Consider the following 22,309-nt stretch of genomic DNA (forward strand, 5'->3'; position numbering starts at 1 on the left):
AGCCTGACCCACAAGAAGTCCTGACCAGTCAAGCAACTGTTAAGCATGAGTGGATGGCTCCTCAGCTAACAGAAGAAAGAGTGGAAGGGAGGGTGTTTGCTACAAGATGTAGCAATCACCAACTCTACCACAGCAGACAGGAAGAGCTAAAGGTGTGGTTCTGGGAACTGCTGTCAGTGGCCTCTGCTGCATGTTAGCCTTTATGGCTGCACTGTCCCTTGCATGGTGGTCTGACCCCATGCCAAATAGCAAGATAGGCCCCCTGACCCTGTTATTCGTGGTGGAGTTACTCCAGCTGTGGGCAACCTCTTTGGTTAAGATGTGGGGTGGCCCTGGCTAAGGTGGAGTTACAGAGGTGGATACCTCTGGCCCCAAGATAAAAAGAATAGGCTAAGGCCGTAAAACACAGACAAGAGTCAATTCAGATTGGGTCCTATTACGATTGAGGTAGGTCAGTTCCCCAGACAGAATGACCTGGACAGTAGGATGTAAGGCACAGTAGACCCTGCAACAAATCAGCCTGTTTCCCTACTCTTCCTCACTGAACAGACTAGGAAGACTCTCCCAGGTTTGGCTGAGTCTCCTGACCTGTGGGCTGCGGTGGCTTGTGTAGGAAACTGGCCCCTTGTTTGTAGTACCCCCCGCTTTTCGCCTGATATCTGATGCTAACTTGACTATGTGTTGCGATCCTGCTAACGGGACCCCAGCACCTGTGTTCTTTCCCTAAAACTGTACCATTGTTGCACAATTGGCACACCCCTGACAGACAGCTAAGTCCCTTGTAGAAGTACCAGTGGTACCAAGGGCCTGTGACCAGGGAGGGTCCCTAAGGGCTGCAGCTTATGTTGTGCCACCTTAAGGGACCCCTCACCAAACACATGCACACTGCCAATGCAGCTCGTGTGTGTTGGTGGGGAGAAAGAGATAAAGTTGACATGACATCCCCCTCAGGGTGCCATGCCCACCACCCACTGCCTGTGGCATAGCTAAGTCACCCCTCTAGCAGGCCTTATAGCTCTAAGGCAGAGTACACTATATCACAGGTGAGGGCATAGCGCATGAGCAATATGCCCCTGCAGTAGCTAAGTCCATTCTTAGACATTGTAAGTGCAGTGTGCCCATGTTAAGTACATGGGCTGGGAGTTTGTCATCAGAAACTCCGCAGCTCCATAATGGCTACACTAAAGTCTGGGAAGTTTGGCATCAAACTTCTCAGCACAGTACACCCACACTAATGCCAGTGTGGGATTTATTGTAAATTTCACACAGAGGGCATCTTAGACATACCCCCTGTATTTTGCCCAATCCTTTAGTGCAGGACTGACCAGTCTACCATTAAGAGACAAGTTTCTGACCCCATGGGGTGAGAGCCTTTGTGCTCTCTGATGCCAGAAACAAAGCCTGCACTGGGTAGAGGCGCTTCACACCTCCCCCTCCCCACCACCCCTTGCAGGAACTGTAACACTTGGCGGTGAGTCTCAAAGGCTCAGGCCTCCTGTTACAGTGCCCCAGGGCACTTCAGCTAGTGGAGATGCCAGTCCCCCCGGTCAAAGCCCCACGTTTGGAGGCAAGTTCAGTGGGAAACTTAGGAAAGACAAGGAGGAGTGACCACTTCAGCTGGGACCACCCCTAAGATGTCCGGAGCTGAAGTGACCCCCTCCCTCCAAAATCCTCCATCTTTGGCGGGCAGGGACCAATAGGGTTAGGTCTGTGTCCCCCCCCTCCCCAAAGGTAGTAGACACCAGAAGGGTGTAGTCACCCTCAGTGACAGTAGTCATTGGCTACTGGTCCCTGTAATGCCCCTAAATCTAGGATTTAAGGGCCTCCCTGAACCCAGCTTACCAGATTCCTGGCAACCTCAGGAAGAGGACAGGAAGAAAGAAGAGGGACTGCTAAGCTGACCCCCAGCAGAGAAGACTGAAGACACCAACTGACTTGGTCACAACCCTACAGGGTTGGCCTGTCTCCAGCATCTGAAGCCCTGCAACCAAAAGGCGACGCATCCTGCAGAACCAGTGACCTCTTAAAAGCCTCAAAAAGACTGCCTGCACCCCAGAGGACCAAGATCGCCCTATCACTGTTTTTCTTCAGCTTCAGGTACCATCACAAGTTTGCACATAAGGATAGCGACCAAGTGTGTAACCTCTGTCTCCGGATAGATCACCGAAGATCTGATTGTGACGCCTGTGCAGTGTTTAAATCAAAGACTTTGAAGGTGAGAAACAGAGGCAGGCACACCACACCATACTTGGCCAGAAAGAAACTCAGTTGCTGAAAGACCTGAGGTATCGTCAAGGTGGCCGAAGAAGACTGCTTGGATTTTGAGATGAGGGTCTTCGACATTAACAAGGAACATGAAAGTAAAAGGAGAAAAGAATGCAGGGAACACCAAAAAAACATGGAGGGGTGAGTCTTGTTTATCAGGCTCAAAATCAACAAAAGCTGCTTCGGCGTTAAACTGAGAGTAAGCAGAAGCCGGTAGAACCCCTCAGGTCCCATTCTAAGGGCACCTCAGGCGCTCGGGCTTCAGAGAAGGCTACGATGTTGAGGGATGACTGAAGTCGGGAAAAGGCATAAAAGTCATCAAGCAAGACAGACTCGACATCGAAAAGGAAGTCAACGCCTCTGCTCGAAGCCGAAGATTGTTTGACTGAAATTGAACGTAAGAAAAGGTATCTTGAAGCTGAAATGGCTGCAATTCTTCAGAAAAAGAGAGAATTCCACACATCTCTTAAAATTTCCAGAACTCTACTAAAAGATTCAGCGGAACAATCAGAAAGGACAAAGGATGCGTCAAAGAACTCAAGCCCTCAACAATACCAGAACGTCAGGATGAGGAAGAACAAGACATCTTCTTCGAGGAAGACCGAAAGGCACAGGGCATGTTCTAAGACACAGAGGGGTCTGAATAACTCGAGACCCAGTGGTAGGACCTTAAAGCAGACTCCCCAGAAGAGGGGATATACACTTACCCTTTGAGGCCCTCACCTCCAGAGGACATCTGCATGTATAACCAGCTCATTAAGAGGGCTGCTGATAGGTGCAACGTACAGCTGGAAGAAGAAAAAGCACAGTCCTTTTTTTTTTTTTTTACTGGAGACTCTGTAACCATCTCAAAGTAAGACCCAGTATCTCCCTGTGTTGCAAAGCAAACTTGCTGAAAGTTGAGAGGCCTTCAAAGAACCAGAGACATGGGTGCTTGTAAAAAGAAATATAAACATATGTCAAAAGACCCTACATCTATCAGTGGGATTGTACCAGCAGACTCTATTATTTCAGCAATTGCAAGAAAGAGAGCAGTCCAGCCCTGCTCCTGACAAAGAACGCAAGAAAATGTACATGGTGGGAAGAAAATTTGAAAGTAGGGCTGCTACTCAGTGGCGCAATGCCAACTCTAATGCACTGCTAAACAGGTATGCTTATGATTGGGAGGAGATGGCAGAACTCATGAAGCATGTCCTGGAGCATTACCGAAAGAGAGTGACATCCCCTGTAGAGGAGGTAAAAAATATTGCAAATAGCTGCCTAAAATCAGCTCTAGATGCTGCAGATACAGAAAGCAGACATATGACGGGAGAAACCCTCAGAAGACACACTTGGTTAAGAGTGTTGGGTTTTAAGAGTGAGGTCCAAGCTAGTATAATTAACACACCTTTAATGTAGAACAACTCTTTGGAAGTGCTGTGGATGAAATACTCCCAACAGGTCAAAAAGGATAATGAAACTGTGAAATGCATGGAAGCATTGCAGTTCAGGGGAAACCTAAGAAGAGTATTCATACTGCAAGATCTGTAGGGAGAGGGAGTTTTCAAGGAACAACCTCATATCAAGGGCTGCAACGTTCCAGCCAAGCACAGGCACCGGTGCAACAGTAGCAATTCCAATCTTCGCCACAACAGCCCTTTTGGGGGTGAGCAAATGTTAGACCGCGGCCTCAAAGAGGTGCTGCAACACCATCTGATAAGTGCCTCTAGAGAAAAGGGCGCTCTCTGCCAAGACTGAGAGAAAATAACAGAGAAGTGGTTGCTAAATATCATATGATTCGGCTACTATATAGAACTAATCAAGACCCCACCAGTAAAGGGATCAAAGAAGTGGTCAATACAAAAATGGAAAATATCAGATTGTTACAGGAAGTACAACAGTTGTTTTAAAAAGAGGCTATAGAAAAAGCGCCCAAAGACCAGATCATCCGGGGAAACTAAGTCCAAAATAAGATGGAGCTCTTTGTCCAATTCTAGATCTCTGATTCCAAAACAAATTCATAAAGACACAAAAATTCGAAATAACAACTCTGCAGGAAGTCATACTGCAGCTTGCAAAAAAGGAGATTTTAGGGCAACAGTAGATCTAAAAGATGCAAATCTCCAAATCCCAGTGAACCAAAGGCACAAGCAATACTTGTGTTTTGTGGTAATTGGAGAACATTATGAGTTCAAGGTGCTAACATTCTGAAAAAAATCAGGACCAGGAGTGTTTACTGAGTGTCCGACAGCAGTGACGGTACATTTAAGAAAACAGAAAATAGACGAATACCCCTCTTTAGACGATTGGCTGGTAATAGCAAATTCCCAACACAAATGCAAATAACGCATAAACACAGTAATGTCAACGTTACACAGGCTGGGAGTAGGAAAGTGCCTCTTTTTGACTTGGTTACTCCCCCCTCCCACCTTTCTGCCTGGTATCTGATGTAATTTGGACTGAAAGTACACTGGGTTCCTGCTAACCAGGTCCCCAGTGCCAGATCTCTTTCCCAAAGCTGCCAGCTATTTCCCCAATTGGCAAAACCTTTAGCACCCTCTGTAAGTCCCTAGTAAAGGGTCCCTAAGAACTGCAACATGAATTGTGCCACCCTAAGGGACCCCTCACCAAGCACGACAGGCTGCTAGTGGAGATATGCACCATCTATATCTTTGTCGATTCTCAGACATAGTAAGTGATCAGGGAAGCAATTTTAAATTCATGTGCTGGACATTGGTCAACATGAGTACTCCAGCTACATGATGGCTTTACTGAAGATATAGATGTTTGGTATCAAACATCTTGTGTTGGTGAACACACACTGATGCCAGTGTTGGATTTACCAATACATGCAACTAGAGGAAGTCAAGGCCCCCCCTGCCCAGAGCCCATTTGGCTCCTGAACAGCCAGGAAAATTATCTAGTCAGGTAGGCGTGCCACTTCCAGGCTAGTACCACCCCTAAGGTGGGCTACTGCAAGGTGGACACGATTTTTCAGAAGTAGCCATCTTTGTGATGGTATTCTTAGGAATTCTATGACAGGATTGTACCCACTTCCTACAGGAAGTGGTCATATAGGGGGCGTAGTGACCCAAAGGGTCGGTAGCCCATTGGCTACTACCCTACACTCCCCTAACTCCTCTAAATTCATTATTTAGGGGAGCCCCTGACACCAGAGAAGCAGATTCTGACGACCTAAGAAGACCAATGAAACGGAAGAGCCACAACAGCAGAAGAAAAGAAAAGAAGCAGCTGACCTGGTACCAACTCTGCTGGCCTGTATGCACCCCTTGTTGAAATCTGCACCAAAGGTGACTTGTCCTGCAGCTGTGACTCCAGAAACCCGGGAGTGTTGCCTGCCTTCGAAAAAGACTCAAGACCTCCTGTGAAAAGCAGACATGTTCTCCAAGAAACTCAAAAGAAGAAACTTGGATGTCTCTGGAACCACCAAAACCGGACATCTGAAGTCACCACTGCACCCGCCGCCGCTGACCCGAGTTGAAGTGGACCACTGGTACCAACAAGGTGCCCTCCAGAGTCCGAGTCCATCGTGGTTTCACCCCTCCTGGACTCCCTGATGACTCCTACAACATCTACATGCAGCCCCCCTCTATTGCAACCACTCCGGTCAGAAAAACCTGGCACCTAAGGACACCTCTGCACTTGTCACTTTCAGCCTGACACCTAAAGACACCTCTGCACTTGTCACCCTGAGCCGTGGAGAAGAGAATCAACGGTGCCTACCTCTGCCCGAGCATCGTCATGCCTGAGCCCAGCAGTTGGTTCAGTCTGACTGGCCTCCTGGCAAGAGCCTGCAACCTCTTTCCTCAGTGACCGATCTCCAGAGGAACGCATTAGGCACCCAACACTGTTTTGCACTGTGCACATGCAGCCCCCCCATCCCACCCCAATCCCCTCACCCCCCCCACCCACTTGCCACTGAAGAGGGTTCTGTGGGTTCTGCTTTGGACCTTGCCCACTACTCACCTTATCCCCAGGAGATTGGTGGTTAGTCGCTGTACTCAACATCTACTTCACATACCACATAAAGAACTAGCTTCCTGCATTGGTGATGCAGTGGTTGGGATACAAGACTTGACATCTACTGTACCTCTTGGTTGATAAGTGATTCCACAGAGAAATAAAAATATTTTCTTTAGTTAAGTATTTTTTTAAATTTTTGTTTTTTTTCTTAATTGTTTTATAATAGCTGTAGGGCCTTTGTGAAGTGCCTTTGCAAAACTGTTCAGAACTTAACAGAGTAAAGTAAGTTAGGTCCTTTAGAAAGGTCCTTAGCAAATGTGTGTAAGTCCTTTAAAAAACTCCCAACTATTTTAAACATCATGTCTGAGCAAGGGCCTTCCCATAGAAACTAAACCTGGCACTCTATCAGCACCTTAAGGTACCCCAACTCAAGGAGCTCTGTAAACCATGGACACTTGCCACAGGGCCTAAACCCACATAAATCCATCTGCAGCAGTTGTTGGCAGAAAATGATAAGTAAATATCCTCCCAGTGAGGAAGAGGAGGAAAATGCAGAGGTGGATGAAGTTGACGATGACTCCATTTCAACCCCCTCAGACAATACCTCCACTGAGAACACTACTAGTAGTGTGTTGGAAGCTGGCTCTGTATATACTATATCAAAATGAGATATAGTGTGCACAGAGTCCAGGGGTTCCCCAGAGGTTTTAACAGAGGCTAAAGTCGAATATACTAATGCTCTCTTTTGTGGTAGTGTGGTCGAGCAGTTAGGCTTATCAGAGGGTATTACAAAGCATTTGTTGTGCACACACAGACAATAGAAGCACCATACACTCAATGACTCGACTCTAGACTAATGGTTTTTATATAGCAAAAATATCTCTTGTTAATTTATTTCTAGAACCACAAGATTCATGTTGCATGTAACTACATAAATTAATAAGTATTTCACAAATGTATCAATACCACTTTGATTGGATTGGTAAGTTGAACAGTTTTTCAATAAATGGCAATATTCTGTTTTAAAAGTTGACCGCAATTTTCAGAACAGTTCCTGGGGGGAAGAAAAGTTAGTACAATTTGCAGGTAAGTACAACACTTACAGTTCCAGTCTCTGGGGGGTTAGGAAGTCCACTGGTCGGGGTTCAAGTTAACCCCAAACACCCACCACCAGCAACACGGGCTGGCCGGGTGCAGAGGTCAAATTTGAGGCAAATTTAACATGGTCTCCTATTGAAACTGTGGGCACTCGGTTTCAGACCTGCTGGCAGATAAGTACCCCCGTCTTCGGAGGGCAGACCTGGGGGGTTTAGAGGAGCATCGGGGGCCACAAGTAGGCACCAAACTCATACCTTCAGCGGCACAGGGGCAGCCGGGTGCAGGGAGCAAACAGGGCAACAGGCTCCAAATGTTTTCCTATGAGGGGACCCCGGGGTTCACTTCAATGCTGCAGGCTGGGTCAAGGGGGTTGGTTCAGAAAAAACACTGGGTGGACAAGTAGGAGGGCTGCCTATTGAACATTGCTGCCCCAGAGGTCGGGTTCTCCAAGGCCTGGGGACTGCGGGTGCAGTGTACCTTTATGCGTCAGATATCTTTGGAGCTTTTGTGGTCCGGGGGTGTTCGCTGGAATCAACTGCAAATGTCGTCGTGGGGGGCAAGAGAGGGCAACCCAGGGTGAGCATTTGCTCGGAATCGCTTGGGGATCCTCTCAAGCTGGTTGGGCCACTTGGACATGGGCTGTAGGTGTGGGGTGCAGAATGGTCAGGACTTGTAGATCCGGGGAGGCTCTGGAGTCCTTAGGTGTAGCTTCGTCTTGGACAAGGCCGCTGTCCATGGGGGTTCTTGGTCCTCTATGATTCAGGGCAATCCTCTGGAGCCTGGCAGAGGTCGCTGGCCCTGTAGAGCTGGGGCCAAGTTAGTTTACGTCTTCCTTCTTCCCTGCTGGGGTTTCAGCTTAGCTGTCCTTCTTCTGTCTTGTGAGGTCGCCAGGAATCTGACAACTTGGGTTCAGAGGGCAGTAGCCAATGGCTACTGACCCTGAGGGTGGCTGAACCTTTCTTATGTCCACTCTCTTTGGGGAGGGGACACAAACCTAACCTGATTGGTCCCTGTCCTCCAAACTAAGATGGAGGATTCTGCAGGGAGGGGGTCATCTGAGCTGTGGACACCTTAGGGGTGGTCCTAGCTGGGGTGGTCACTTGTTCCTGCTTTCCTTAATTTTCCCACCGGTCTTGCCGCCAAAAGTGGGGCTTTGTCGGGGGGGCGGGCAACTCCACTAGCTGGCGTGCCCTGGGGCACTGTAACAAGAGGCCTGAGCCTTTGAGGCTCAGCTTAAGGAGTTACAGTTCCTGCAGAGGGGAGGTGTGAAGCACATCCACCCAGTACAGGCTTTGTTTCTGGCCACAGAGAGCACAAAGGCTTTCACCCATGTGGTCAGAAACTCGTCTGAAATTGGCAGGCTGGCACAGACTGGTCAGTCCTGCACTAGCAGTTTTACCAACATACAGGGGGCATCTCTAAGATGCCCTCTGAGTGCATTTTTCAATAAATCCCACACTGGCATCATTGTTGGGTTTATTGTGCTGAGAAGTTTGATACCAAACTTCCCAGTATTTAGTGAAGCCATTATGGAGCTGTGGAGTACGTAATGACAGACTCCCACACCATATACTCAGTATGGCTACACTGCACTTACAATATCTAAGAATGGCCTTAGTCACTGTAGGGGCATATTGCTCATGCAGTTATGCCCTCACCTGTGGTATAGTGCACCCTACCATAGGGCTTTAAGGCCTGCTAGAGGGATGACATACCTATGCCACAGGCAGTATTTTGTGTGCATGGCATCCTAAGGGGGATGCCATGTGGACTTTGCCTTTTTCTCCCCACCAACACACACAATCTGCAATGGCAGTGTGCATTTGTTAGGTGAGAGGGTCCCTTAGGGTGGGACAACAAATGCTGCAGCCCTTAGGGACCTTCCCAGGTCACAGGGCCTTGGTACCACTGGTACCTTTTACAAGGGATGTATCTGTGTGCCAGGGTTGTGCCAATTGTGGAAACAATGGTACATTTTTGTGTGAAAGAACACTGGTGCTGGGTCCTGGTTAGCAGGATCCCAGCACACTTCTCAGTCAAGTCAGCATCAATATCAGGCAAAAAAGTGTGGGGGGGTAACTGCAACAAGGAGCCATTTTCCTACACAAGCCCCCCCCCCCAGCCCACAGGCCAACCATCCTTTAGGGCTATAAGGCCTGCTAAAGGGGTGACTTACCTATGCCACAGGCAGTGGTTTGTGTGCCCTGTCGACTTTGCCTTTTTCTCCACACCAACACACCACAAGCTGCAAAGGCAGGGTGCATGTGCTCGGTGAGGGGTCCCCCAGGGTGGCATAATACATGCTGCAGCCCTTGGGGATCTCCTCTTGCCACAGGGCCCTTGGTACCATGGGTACCTTTTACAGGGAACTTAACTGTGTGCCATGGGTGTGCCTATTGAGGAACCAAAGGTACAGATTTTGGGAAAGAACACTGGTGCTGGGGCCTGGTTAGCATGATCCTAGCACAGTCTCAATCTAAGTTGGCATCATTATCAGGCAAAACGTGGGCGGGTAACCATATCAACAAGGGCACTTTCCTATTTAGTGTCTCAGAAGCTATAGATACTAAAGATGCAGATATTCAGAAGCTAGCCAAGAGGATAGCCCTAGAGACTAAACTCTTAGCTATAGAAAAAGAAAGCACTGAGATGGGCCTATGACCCATCTGTGGAGGAATCTTGTGAGACTAAAATCCCTCAAATGGATTGTTCCAAAATACTAGGAAGGTGGTGATATCACCAAATGGTTCACAGCATTTAAGTGAGCCTGTAGAGACATGATGGTCAGCCAGAAGTATTGGGCCTCTCTTTTTGAGGAACTGTTCTCTGGTATATTCAGGGATAGACTCCTGACATTAAATGAGGCAGATACTGAGTCCTGTGACCTCATGAAGGATACCCTTATTGATGGGTTTGGACTCACCACTGAGGAGTGCAGGATCAAGTTCAGGTAGAATCAAAAAACCCAGAGTTGGATCTGGGTCGAAAATCTTTGGACTTTTCAGTGACAACACTAGGTGTCTGGCTAAGAGGTAACAATGTGCATGATTATGAAGGGCTTTGTAATGTAATTATGAAAGAGCATCTGTTAAGTAATTGTGTTCAAGAGAAGTTACATCAGTACCTGGTAGACCTAGGTCCACTTCCTCCTCTAGAGTTGGGAAAGGAGGAAAACCACTGACTCAAAACAAGGGTCACCTGAAGTACAATTGGTTGGGTGGGTAACCCTTAGAAAGAGGCCAAAAGCCTTTCAAGGGACATATCTGACCAAGCAAAGGATAACAATAAAGAGTCTTCTAAAGGCCCCCAAAACTCTTCTCAGTAGGGTGGGCCCAGAGACTCTTCCCAAACCAAGGGCTGGTACAAAGGTAAACATTAGGTTCCCAAAAAGGCTTGGCTTTTGGACACTGAACCGGAGGCCCCACCTGTCCCCACAAAAAGAATGCCTCTAGTGCACCTGCAGTAAATGGTTGTTAAGCCTCCATATGGAGTTCCAGGTGGGCCCTCCCATGTCATTGAACCTGCTGAGCCAGCTCTAGTTTCAGGAAGGGGGTGGATGTAGCTGCCCTGGCTGTCTAGCCCAGTAATCTGGAGGGATACAGGCAACAGCCACATGTCAATGGGGTTACAGTTGAAGCTCTGAGAGATACCGGTGCCAGTGTCACCATGGTGACTGAGCAACTGGTGTCCTCAAACCAATACATGACTAGTGAAACAAACACAGTCCTCAGTGCTGATAATCAGGCTAAGGTACATCCCATGGCAGTGGTATCCTTACAATGGGGTGGGGTTAATGGCCAAAAGAAGAGGATGGTATCTCGTGCAATCCCTGTACAATGTCTGTTCAGCAGTGATCTGGAGTCCTCAGCATGGGCTGAGTTTGACAGAAAGACTATGCTGGCTATACCTGAATGGGTGTGTGTAAAACCAAGAGTCTAGTGCAAAGCCCAGGGTGAAAAAGTAGAGTTGTAATCACGAATAATGGCCCAACCTACCAAGAGAAAGGGCAAGAAATTTGGGAAACCAGATTCTAAACAGAAAGCAGATCAGGTCCCCTCTCCTTAGGGAGAGGACCTGTCAGCCCCAGAGGGAACTGAGCCTCAGGAACTTGGGCCTTACACTGCAGAGCTCTTGGACCTAGTGGGACCCTCTAGGCAAGATCGGTGCCAGGGGCAGAGGGCCTGTCCCACAGTTGAAGGCCTGGGATAGCAAGCTGCTGATCAGGAAAAGGCAGTGGCTCCCACAAGACCTTTTGGTAGGAGGGCCTCCTTTACACTGAGGCCAGAGACCCCAAACCTGGTGCTACTAGGAGAGTGGTCGTGCCTCAGCAATTTAGAGAATTTCTCATCACATTGGCCCATGACATCCCTCTAGCTCGGCATGTTGGCCAGGCTAAAACTTGGAGTAGGTTAGTGAATCACTTCCACTGGCCAGGTATGTCCCAGAAGGTGAAGGATTTTTGTAACTCCTGTGCCACCTGCCAAGCCTGTGGCAAGATGGTGGCCACCCAAAGGCCCCCTTAATTCCATTTCCATGGTTGGGGTTCCCTTTGAGAGAGTAGTGATTGACATAGTTGGTCCTCTAGTCCCTCTAACAGCACCAGGAAACAATTTATACTGGGTGTAGTGGATCATGCAACCAGTTAAACTGAGGCAATTCCCCGGAGGACTATTACTGCCCCTGCAGTAGCTAGGGCCCTCATTGGTATCTTTACTAGAGTGGGCTTTCCAAAGGAGGTGGTGTCCGACAAAGGTATACACTTCATGTCTGGCTACCTGAAACACTTGTGGGTTGAATGTTGTGTGACCGATAAGTTTACTACCCTTATCACTCACAGACCAATGGCCTTGTTGAAAGATTCAACAAGACATTGAAGGGTGTGATTGGCATGGACTCCCTGAAAAACGCAGAAGGAGACGGGGTGTTTTAATTCCATGCCTGCCTTTCGCTTACAAGGAAGTGCCACAGAAGGGAGTACGTTTTTCCCCTTTGAACTTCTGTTTGGGCATCCTGTAAGGGGGCCACTTTTTCTTGAGAAGGGGGAATGGGAGGGACCTCTTAGTCAGCCTAAACAGGATATTGGGGACTAGGCACTTGGCCTTCCCTCTTGAATGGCTGAGTACATGGAAGAAGCATCTAAAAACTCAAGGCCAGCCAAGAGCTCCAGAAGCTCTGGTATGACCAAAAGGCTGCACTGGTGGAATGAATTCCAACCAGGGCAAAAGGTGTGGGTTTTGGAGACTGGGGCTCCTATGGCCCTCCTGGATTAATGAACTGGACCCTACCCTATTCTAGAAAGAAGAGGGGAAGTCACCTACCTGGTGGACTTTGGCTCTTGCAGGATCCCCAACAGGGTTATCCATATCAATCACCTTAAACCCTATCACAAAAAGACCTGAGATTAACATGCTCATGGTCACTGATAAGCGACAGGAAGCTGAGAGTGGATCTGCCCCCTGATCTCCTCTTCAGCAACCCCAAATATGGCTCAATTGAAGGAGTGGTCTTTTCAGACAACCTCACTGTCCAACAGCAGACTGACTGCAGGCACATCTTGCATCAGTATGCTGAGCTCTTTTCTTTGACCCCTGGTCAGACTACCTGTTGTACACATGATGGGGACTTTGGGGGCAGTTTACCTGTCAAAAAAAAAATCTGGCAACAGTCTGATCATGTCAAAGAGAGCATCAAAGCTAAAGTAAGCAAGATGCTGGGATTTGGAGTCATTGAGCACTCTGGCAGCCTCTGGGCCACCCCAGTTGTCTTAGTCCCCAAGCCTCATTCCCAGGGTGGAAATAAATAAATTAGGTTTTGTATGGACTATAGGGGCCTCAACGCTGTGACCAAAACAGATGTACACCCAAGTCCTAGGGCTGATGAACTAATTGACAGGTTAGGAGCAGCCAAATATCTCAGTACTTTTGATCTCACCTCAGGGAACTGGCAGATAGGTCTGACCCCTGGAGCAAAAGAGAATTCAGCATTCTCCACTCCGGATGGGCATTATCAGTTTACTGTTATGCCCTTTGGACTAAAGAATCCTCCTGCCACCTTCCAAAGGTTGATGAATAAATTCCTGGCTGGGCTAGAAGACTTAAGTGAAGCATATCTTGATGATATTGTTGTCTTTAGCTCTACCTGGCAGGATCACCTGATCCTAGCGGCTTTGAAAAGTGCAGGCCTCACTTTCAAGGCAAGCAAGTTCCCGATAGGGGAGCGTTAGGTTGTATACTTGGATCACCTTGTAAGTGGAGGCTGAGTTCAACTACTAAAACCCAAGATCCAGACAATTCTGGACTGGGTAGCTCCAATCACCATCACCCAAGTCAAGGCATTCCCTGGCTTGACTGGGTACTACAGGAGGGTCGTAAAAGGATATGGCACCATTGTGGCACCTCTCACAGAACTGACCTCCAAAAAGATACTCAAGAAAGTGAACTAAGCAGTGAGCTGTCAAAAACCCTTTGACACTCTGGAGAAAGCAATGTGCTCAGCACCTGTTCTTAAAGCTTCAGATTACACCAAGCAGTTCATAGTGCAGACAGATGCCTCTGAACATTGGATAGGAGTAGTCGTATCCCAGATCAATGACGATGGTCATGACCAACCTGTTGCTTTCATTAGCAGGAGGTTACTCCCCAGAGAGCAGCTTTGGAGTGCCATTGAGAGGGAAGCCTTTGCTGTGGTCTGGTCCTGAATCAGCTAAGGCTATACTTGTTTGGCTCTCACTTCCTTGTTCACACTGACCACAGGCCTCTCAGATGGTAAATGCAAAATGAAAGTTGAAAACCCCAAACTGTTAAGGTGGTCCAGCTCCCTACAGGGAATGGACTTTACAGTGGAACACAGACCTGGGTCTGACCATGCCAAAGCAGATGGCTTTCCAGGTTCTTTCACTTACAAGTTGAAGACTCTTGGGAAAGGTTAGTTTCATCCTCTTTAGTTTGGGAGGGGGTCATGTAGGAAAGTGCCTCTTTTTGACATGGTTACCCCCACTTTTTGGCTGGTAGCTGGTGTATTTCCAACTGGAAGTGCACTGGGTTCCTGCTAACCAGGTCCCAGTTGCCATATCTCTTTCCCAAAACTGCACAGTTCTTTTCCCAATTGGCAAAACCTTTAGCACCCTCTGTAAGTCCCTAGTAAATGGTACGCCTGGTACCTAGGGCCTGGGGTACTAAATAGGTACCCTAAGAGCTGCAGCACGAATTGTTCCACCCTAAGGGACCCCTTATGAAGCAAATTATAGTCTGCCATTGCAGGTTGTGTGTCTTGGTGCAGACAAAAGTGAAAACATGTCATGGCACACAGTCTGTGTGCCATGTCCCCTAACACTGCATTAAGTATATGCAAGTCAACCCTCTAGCAGGCCTTACAGCCTTAAGGCAAGGTGCAATATATTACATGTGAGGACATATCTGCATGAGCAGATATGCCCCTGCAATGTCTTTGTCGATTCTCAGACATAGTAAGTGACCAGCGAAGCTATTTAAAAGACATGTGCTGGAAAAGTCTGACCTGGGAGAGGGTGTAACACCCCCTCCCACAGGATGACCTGCTGATTAACCTTTGAAATGTGAATCTTTCTCCTCTCACAGGAGAGGAAGTCACCCCCCTGTACAGTCAATTTGGCACCTGGACTGGTGGGAAAATTAGCTAGTCAGGTAGGTGTGCCAACTCCAGGCTGGTACCACCCCTAAGGTGGGCTACTGCAAGGTGAACACTTTGTGATGTCATACGTAGGAATTCTGGGACAAGGTTATGCCCACTTCCTGCAGGAAGTGGTCATATAGGGAGCGTAGTGACCCCAAAGGTCAGTAGGCCATTGTCTACTACCCTACTCACCGCTAATGCCCCTAAATTCAGTATTTAGGGAAGCCCCTGGCACCAGAGAAACAGATCGTGGCCACCTAAGATGACCAAGGACACTGAAGAACCGCATGAACAGAAGAGGAGAAAAGAAGTAGCTGACCTGGTACCAACCCCGCCAGCCTGTCTGCATCAGTCATCTAAATCTGCACCAAAAGCAACTCGTCCTGCAGCTGTGACTCTAGAAACCCAGTAGGACTGTCTGCCTTTGAAAAAGACTCAAGACCTCCTGTGAATAGCGGACATGTTCTTCAACAAACTCCTAAAGAAGGAACTCTGAAGCCTCTGGAACCACCAAAACCTGACACCTGAAGTCACAACTGCCATCTCCTACCTGAGTTGAAGTAGAATACCGGTGCCAAATAGGTTCTCCAGCCCTCCAGAGTCCGAGTCTGTCATGGTTTACCCCTCCTGGACTCCCCAACGATGACTTCAGCCTCTGCACCTACCACCATCTACCGCGACTACTCCAGTCAGAAAAACATGACACCTAAGGACACCTCTTCACCTGCTGCCCTTGAGCCATGGAGAAGAGGACCAAATGTGCCTACCTGTGCCCGAGCATCATGAGGCCTGAGCCTCACTGTTGGTTCAGCCCGACTGGCCTCCTGGCCAGAGCCTGCAGCCTGTTTCTGCAGTGAATGATCTCCATAGGAACGCATTAGGCACCTGATGCTGTGTTGCACTCTACACCTGGCCGCTCCTGTGCTGCTGAGGGTTCTGCAGGTGCTGCCTTGGAACTTGCTCACTAATCACCTAAACTGCAGGAGATTGGTCTTGTAAGTCGCTATACTCAACCTGTTTGCAGAACTTGTTTCAGCTCTATAGGTTAACATTGCAGAACTCAGAATTTGCACTAAAGTGTCTACTTTTTAAAGTGAAGAGAATTCCTTTTTTAAAACTTTCTTGCCTGAACGATTTTTCCCTGAGGCCTAAACGTACATAAAGATACTTGCTATTTTTATAAATTGATGTGGATCTCCTTGAGTCGTGTGTCTCATTTATTGACTGTTGTGTGTATTTGTAGATGTCTTGCACACCACTGTGTTAAGCCTTAGGCTGCTCGACCACCCTACCCCTAATTAGAGCACTGTGTATAGCAAGCCCTGTCTTCTCACTGGGGAACCCCTAGATCCTGTGCACGGTATTCACATACTACATAAAGGGCCAGCTTCCTACGCTTGAGTTTTCTCTAAACAGAGAAAAATCATCATTCAATCCGGAACAAGAAAATCAGATCCTGGGAGCAAGAATCAAAGCAATAGAGGGGAAAATATATCCTTGCAAGAAAAGGAATAGTGTCTTTACTGCAAAAAACTCACCAATACCAGAAGGTTCATTCTGTGACAGTGAGGACTGTGGGGAAAATGCTGGGAAGCATGGCATTCCGCATACTTCTCATACCATATGCAAGGCTACATATGAGACCAATACAGGAATGGGTTCAAAATCAGTGGTCACAAGTCACAGGGAGTAGGGAAGATCTAGAGGTTGTCATGCGTAAAGTTCAGATAGAGATGAAATGGTGGAACAAGACAAATGTAGCAATTGGAAGACCATTCTCTGAGACAACTCCCACAGTAACCATTGCCACAGATGCCTCGGATGTGGGTTGGGGAGCTCTCATGGGGAGACTCAAGATCAGAGGAATATGGAAAGAACACAAAGAAGTTTAATATATCAATGTACTAGAGCTAATGACAGTGTTCCTTACCCTAAAGGCCTTTCAGAAATAGCTGTGGGAAAGATCATTGTTAATTAAAACGGACAATACAACACAAATGTTCTACCTCAACAAGCGAGGTAAAACAAAATCATTTGTACAGTCAAGGCTAGCGCAAGAGATGTGGAGGTAGGCAATCCAGAGACAGATAAATATAACATAATACACCTTCCAGAAAAAGGACAAGGTAGGCTGAGCAGACAATCATCAACCTCACACAAATGGGAACTCAACCAAACAATACTCAAACAGATTTTAAGGCAATGGGGAATGCCAAACATAGATCTGTTTGCGTCACTGGAGAATGCAAAATGCCAGTTCTGTGCGTCCAGGCAACCTCACCCAGTCTCTGGGGAATGCTCGATAGACTGGTCAGAGAAATTTGCTTACGCTTTTCCCCTGAACCTACTATTACACAAGGTGATCAAAAAATGCAAACAATCAAGAATGACACTAATACTCATCCTGCCACAGTGGGGAAGACAAATCTCGATCTCAGACTTGATAGAATTAGCACAAGACAACATACTGAGACTACTGGGTCTACAGGATCGGCTCTCCAGGCAAGGGATAGAGGTCTCCATTCAGAATCAAAAACGGTAAGTCCAATGGCTTTGCTCCTTACCAGATAGAATTTGGACACTTAGGTCTACTAGAAAACACAATGGCTGTTCTCAGGGAAGCACAAAGACAGCAAGAAGAAAATGCTATTCAGCCAAGTGGGAAAGATACTCAAGGTGGTGCCAGAAATTGGCCTCACTACAAGACAATACTAGAGACACAACAGTCTTGGGATGCCTTACGTATCTGCTGGAGAGCAAGTTGAATTATGTTTCATTGAAAGTACATTTGGTAGCAATAGAGGCCTACTCAAAAGGTCACATAGGAGGGAGTTTTTTCACAACTCCAGCAATCAAAAGATTTCTGGAGGGAGAAGAAAGATTAGTGCCAACAAAAAAAAAGTACCATCTCCGACATGGAAGTAAATTTAGTGCCAACACAACTAATGAAGAAACCTTTTAAAGCCACTTCACAAAACGTCCTTAAAACATGTCACTTTAAAGACAGCTTTTCTCATCTCAATTACATCTCTGCTTAGAGTAAGTGGATTACAGGCACCCAATATCCAAGAACCATACTTGCAAATGCACAAAGAAAGTAATAAGGACAGGTCCTCATTTCGTACCAGAGGTTATATCATATTTACACATCAGTCAATCAATTCAAATACCAAGTTTCTTTCAAGATCCAAAATCTCGAGTAGAGAGTGCTGCACACGTTAAGACACCAGAAGAGCAATAATGTATTACATGGAGAAAAGTATACCAAGAAGAGGAAAACAACTATGTGTCATTTGCAAACAACAACAAAGTACCACCAGTCACAAAGAGTACCATTTCTAGGTGGATCTCACACACTATATAAATGTGTCATGAAACAGCAGGAGTACAACTCCAGTTCAAACGAAGGGCACACTCTACGAGCAAAAAAAGCAGCAACCATAACATTTCATGTAAATATACCATTGCAGGATATTTTCAGAGCTGCTACTTGATCATTAGTGCATACTTTTACGCGGCACTATTGCGCAGACATTCAGTTGAACACTGAAGCTCATGTGGGACAAAAAGTTTTAAAACATGTATTTACAAGTTCTAACTCATCTTCAACGCAACCACCAAAGGTTAAAAACTGTTACAAAATCAAAGCACAGCATGCAAATCCAGGAAACATTCACGCTCCAAACAAAACGATTTCATACTTGTAGGAGTAGTTTTGCAGCTTGAAGAATTTTCTGGATTCACATACGTCCCAACCACCTCCCCAGAAGATGAGGGAGTGATACAAAAAAAAAGAATCTGAAGATGGTGACCATGTGTGGAAGCTTCCAGAGAGGGTGTATGACATCAGGATAGGCTGGATTAGACACCAAATGGTGAGACTGTCCACCCCCAAAAAAAACCAAACAAACACAGAGAAGAAGGACTACTACTAGAATTCCGGACACAACCACTAGATGACGGAATAATACACAGCACGTGAATCCAGAAAATCCTTCAAGCTGCAAAACTACTCCTACAGTTAAGAACCCATTTCGTTTTCCAGATTGGTATCTCCACAGGTTCATATACTTCCCAAATGAGCCTATACAGGAAAACGTGGTTAGTAAAATTAACTTTCCTTATTTTCTGATGGTGCAACTGAGAATTTGTAGATGATCTCAAAACTAACAAGCATAGTCAAAGCCAGTAGGTCTGGTTTTGGCTGCTAGTCTTTTAGCTTTGTCAGTATTATTTTGTAAAACATTATCTTTGGTGCAGCTACTGGGCTCTCGCCTATATAAAAAGAATTTGACTAAAAATGCATTTGGCCAGAGTAGTCCCTGCCACAGACGGGAACTACTTCATGTACAGATGTACTCCTTATGAAAGAGTATTATGCCGTCACTCAGAGTAAAGTTAACCAATGTCTAAGCAATGGCAGAACTGCCCTGATCTATTGCCTCATGCTGTATGCTATAGTGAACAGAAAAAAATATGAATGACCTAAAGACATCCACCGGCCTGTTCATATGTAAGGGACTGTTCTAGATCCAGTTTCATGATATAATACAAAGGCAAAAAGCTTCAGAGCTACCAACATGCAAAATGAGTGTTAATCATTTGGTGACCTTTTATATACAGAGGCCAAAATATGTCCTTGTTATTTCTGTGCATCTATTATCACATGTAAATATGTAACTTTATATGCACTTGTGTAGGCCTATGTAGCTGTCCTTGTACTTATTCTCTATCTTCACATATTAATATTGCTCATGCCTGCATTTTCTGTAATATTTCTCAACATATTGGAATTGCTTGGGCCTGCAGCCATGCATGTGTCTGTGGGTACTGTAACTCCTCATGAAGATGTTGCTCACGTCTCTGCCTGCCGACGTTTTCTCATCTAGAATACCTGCCTGCACATGTTAGTTTTTTATACCTGTTCATGAGCCTTGGCACATAATGTCTCCTTACACATGTTGGTGTTGCACCTGTCTGAATGTATGTGAACATGTATTGGTAAAGTATCTCTGCAAGCAAGGTTTCGCTCATGTTGTACCTGTGTGTGTGTCCCTGTACAGTATCTGTCTTCACATGGTGGTGTTGCTCATGGCTGTGTCTGCGGTAACCTTACCCTATACAATATGTCTGTGCACACCCCTTGCCCTTATCCCTATATTTGCAAATGTTTCCTAGTACAGTTTATTTTTGCATATTTTGTTGTAGGTCATGGCTATGCACTTCTACATGCGTTCCTGTACACCATCTCTGTTTGCAAAACTTACTCAAGTCTGTAACTTTTGTATATGTGATCCTGGACATTATCTGTATGTGTACATGATAATGTTACGCATGTCAGTACCTTTTGTATTTGTGATCCTGGACAGTATCTGTATGTGTACATGATAATGTTGCTCGTGTACATGTATTACTGTACCAGTATAGTTTCATTGGCATCCATGTAGCCGATTCCTATACTTAGTCATACCTTAGGATTCTAATGAGTGCTTCTGTTTGTCCTTTCACAGGACAGCGTCCCTATGGGCTCTCCTGCCTTCCTTCTGTCTCTCTTTGTAAGTATTACACAGCAGTAATGTATTTTGTGGGCTGAGCCCCTTGTGTTTGAAAGGGTGGGTGACTCACCGCAGAGTGGGATGTTGAGATGCAGCCCCATTGCACTTAATTACAGTGGGATAAGAGTTCTGGGATATCATGTGAAACTGACCTACAGGCTCAGCAGGACTGTTGGGTAGGGTGGATGGCATTGATTATTTTTACCTGTCGTAGCACAGTAGCATCCTTTGAAGGGTTTGCATGCAGAAAACAGGTGATGCAATAATTCAAGCTCATGGATAGTCACTTTAAGTTGATTTCAAATTCTTACCGCAGCGCCTTGGAGCCTGACACTAAGAAGTCTGTAACTGTGCTAATTACTGTGGCCTTATAGCTGCATGTGACTTTTTACACTTTATTCAACATTGGCAGCGCTTGCTTTCTGCTCCTCTCTTTAATGTTCTCAATGTGTGTGATTTTGATGTCACTTCCGGTGTTGAACCTGCATGTTTTGAGTTCCCATAGTGTACTTTGGTGTTGAACCTCCCTTAGGGCACTTGTATAATGTGAATCTCTGTCTGAGCCCCAGATGCTCACTGCATTTTTCTCTCGTACAGAGTGGTTTCCTCATCAAAGCTTCCTCTCTGCTCAAAGAATTTCTCCCTGGACCTGTGCTGGGCATTCTTTTGATGAGTGTCCTAAACTTGTTAAACAGACAATCATACCACACATGATCTCCTTTTGTTCCCTGCGGTGTATTGGAGGTCATATTTCCTTCTTCTGCCATCCTTTTAAGCTCTCAGCTGCGCAGTTGCTGCAGAACAATTGGCCTGATAACTTAAGCTCTTATTCCAGGTGATGGGTTGAGGGGTCACCAGTAGAGCCTTCTGTGTTAGGCAATGCCATCTTTGTACACAGATTCCCAGGAGATCACAGTGGATATCTGTCAGAGTTGTGTATCCATCTTTAGTGGGTTCTGTGATGTGAATAAAAAGGTTTTAACCATTTTTTTTCAGGCAACCAATTCTGTGGTGGGGTGTGCAGGAGGAATGTCTCCAATGACTTATGCTTACTTCTTAGTTATTGCTTTAGTTATTGCTTTAGTTATTGTTTTAGTTATTTCTTTAGTTATTGCTTCATTGCATACAATATTGTGAGTTCCTGACTTGTCACCTGGACTCAGTGCAACTGTACATGTACTGTAGCCTCAGGGTCCCCCTCACCAGTGTTCTTGGGGACTTATTCCAGTAATCCTACTGCCCCCAACCAACAGCAGCTGTGCTTAAATAAGCATAGCCATACACTCTCACACATAGCAGGACTATTTTTCCTTGCTGTTGTAAGTAAGCTCAAGAAAAGGCCACTACACTTTTCACTTGTCTAAGTGCAGCACAGTGAGGTCAGCCTTCAGGTTCCAACTCACCTCTTTACATTAGTAATTGAAGTGGTAAATGCAAAGAATGAGTGTTGTCCAGCCTGGATTTTTGCTGTCTGTTCTTTGGAATTACTGTGGTCAACCCACCATCATTTGCTAGGATTTGATTGAGGTAAGAACATTTTCTAGCATTTTATGTCAAGGTGTATTGCTCTCTGCCTAAGAGTTCTAAGTAGAGAACGGTGCCTGATTCCCTTTGGGACGTCTCCCAACACTACTTGGATTTGCTATTACTCTTTCTAGTTCTCTCAGACCTTGGCTGGCAAACCATCACTGTCTGGTAACAGACAGAGATGTGTTGGTTTTATTTACTTTAGTAGACAAGAGTATTCCTAGATGAGCTCCTGGGACAGAGAAGCTGAG

At 46.3% G+C, this 22,309-nt stretch overlaps 1 protein-coding gene across 3 annotated transcripts in view; it reads left to right on the forward strand.

Annotated features, from left to right (window-relative positions):
* BRD8 (bromodomain containing 8) overlaps window positions 1-22,309 on the forward strand; it is a 378,782-nt gene that overhangs the window by 351,610 nt on the left and 4,863 nt on the right. For 2 of the 3 annotated variants that reach the window (XM_069244463.1, XM_069244465.1), the window contains one exon: window positions 20,487-20,531. The exons of the other annotated variant lie outside the window; for it this stretch is intronic. In XM_069244463.1, the coding sequence (XP_069100564.1) occupies window positions 20,487-20,531 (45 nt within the window). The remainder of the gene's footprint in view (window positions 1-20,486; window positions 20,532-22,309) is intronic. 3 annotated transcript variants of the gene reach the window in all.

This window comes from Pleurodeles waltl, chromosome 7 (genome assembly GCF_031143425.1).
Source record: "Pleurodeles waltl isolate 20211129_DDA chromosome 7, aPleWal1.hap1.20221129, whole genome shotgun sequence".
Lineage (NCBI taxonomy): Eukaryota > Metazoa > Chordata > Amphibia > Caudata > Salamandridae > Pleurodeles > Pleurodeles waltl.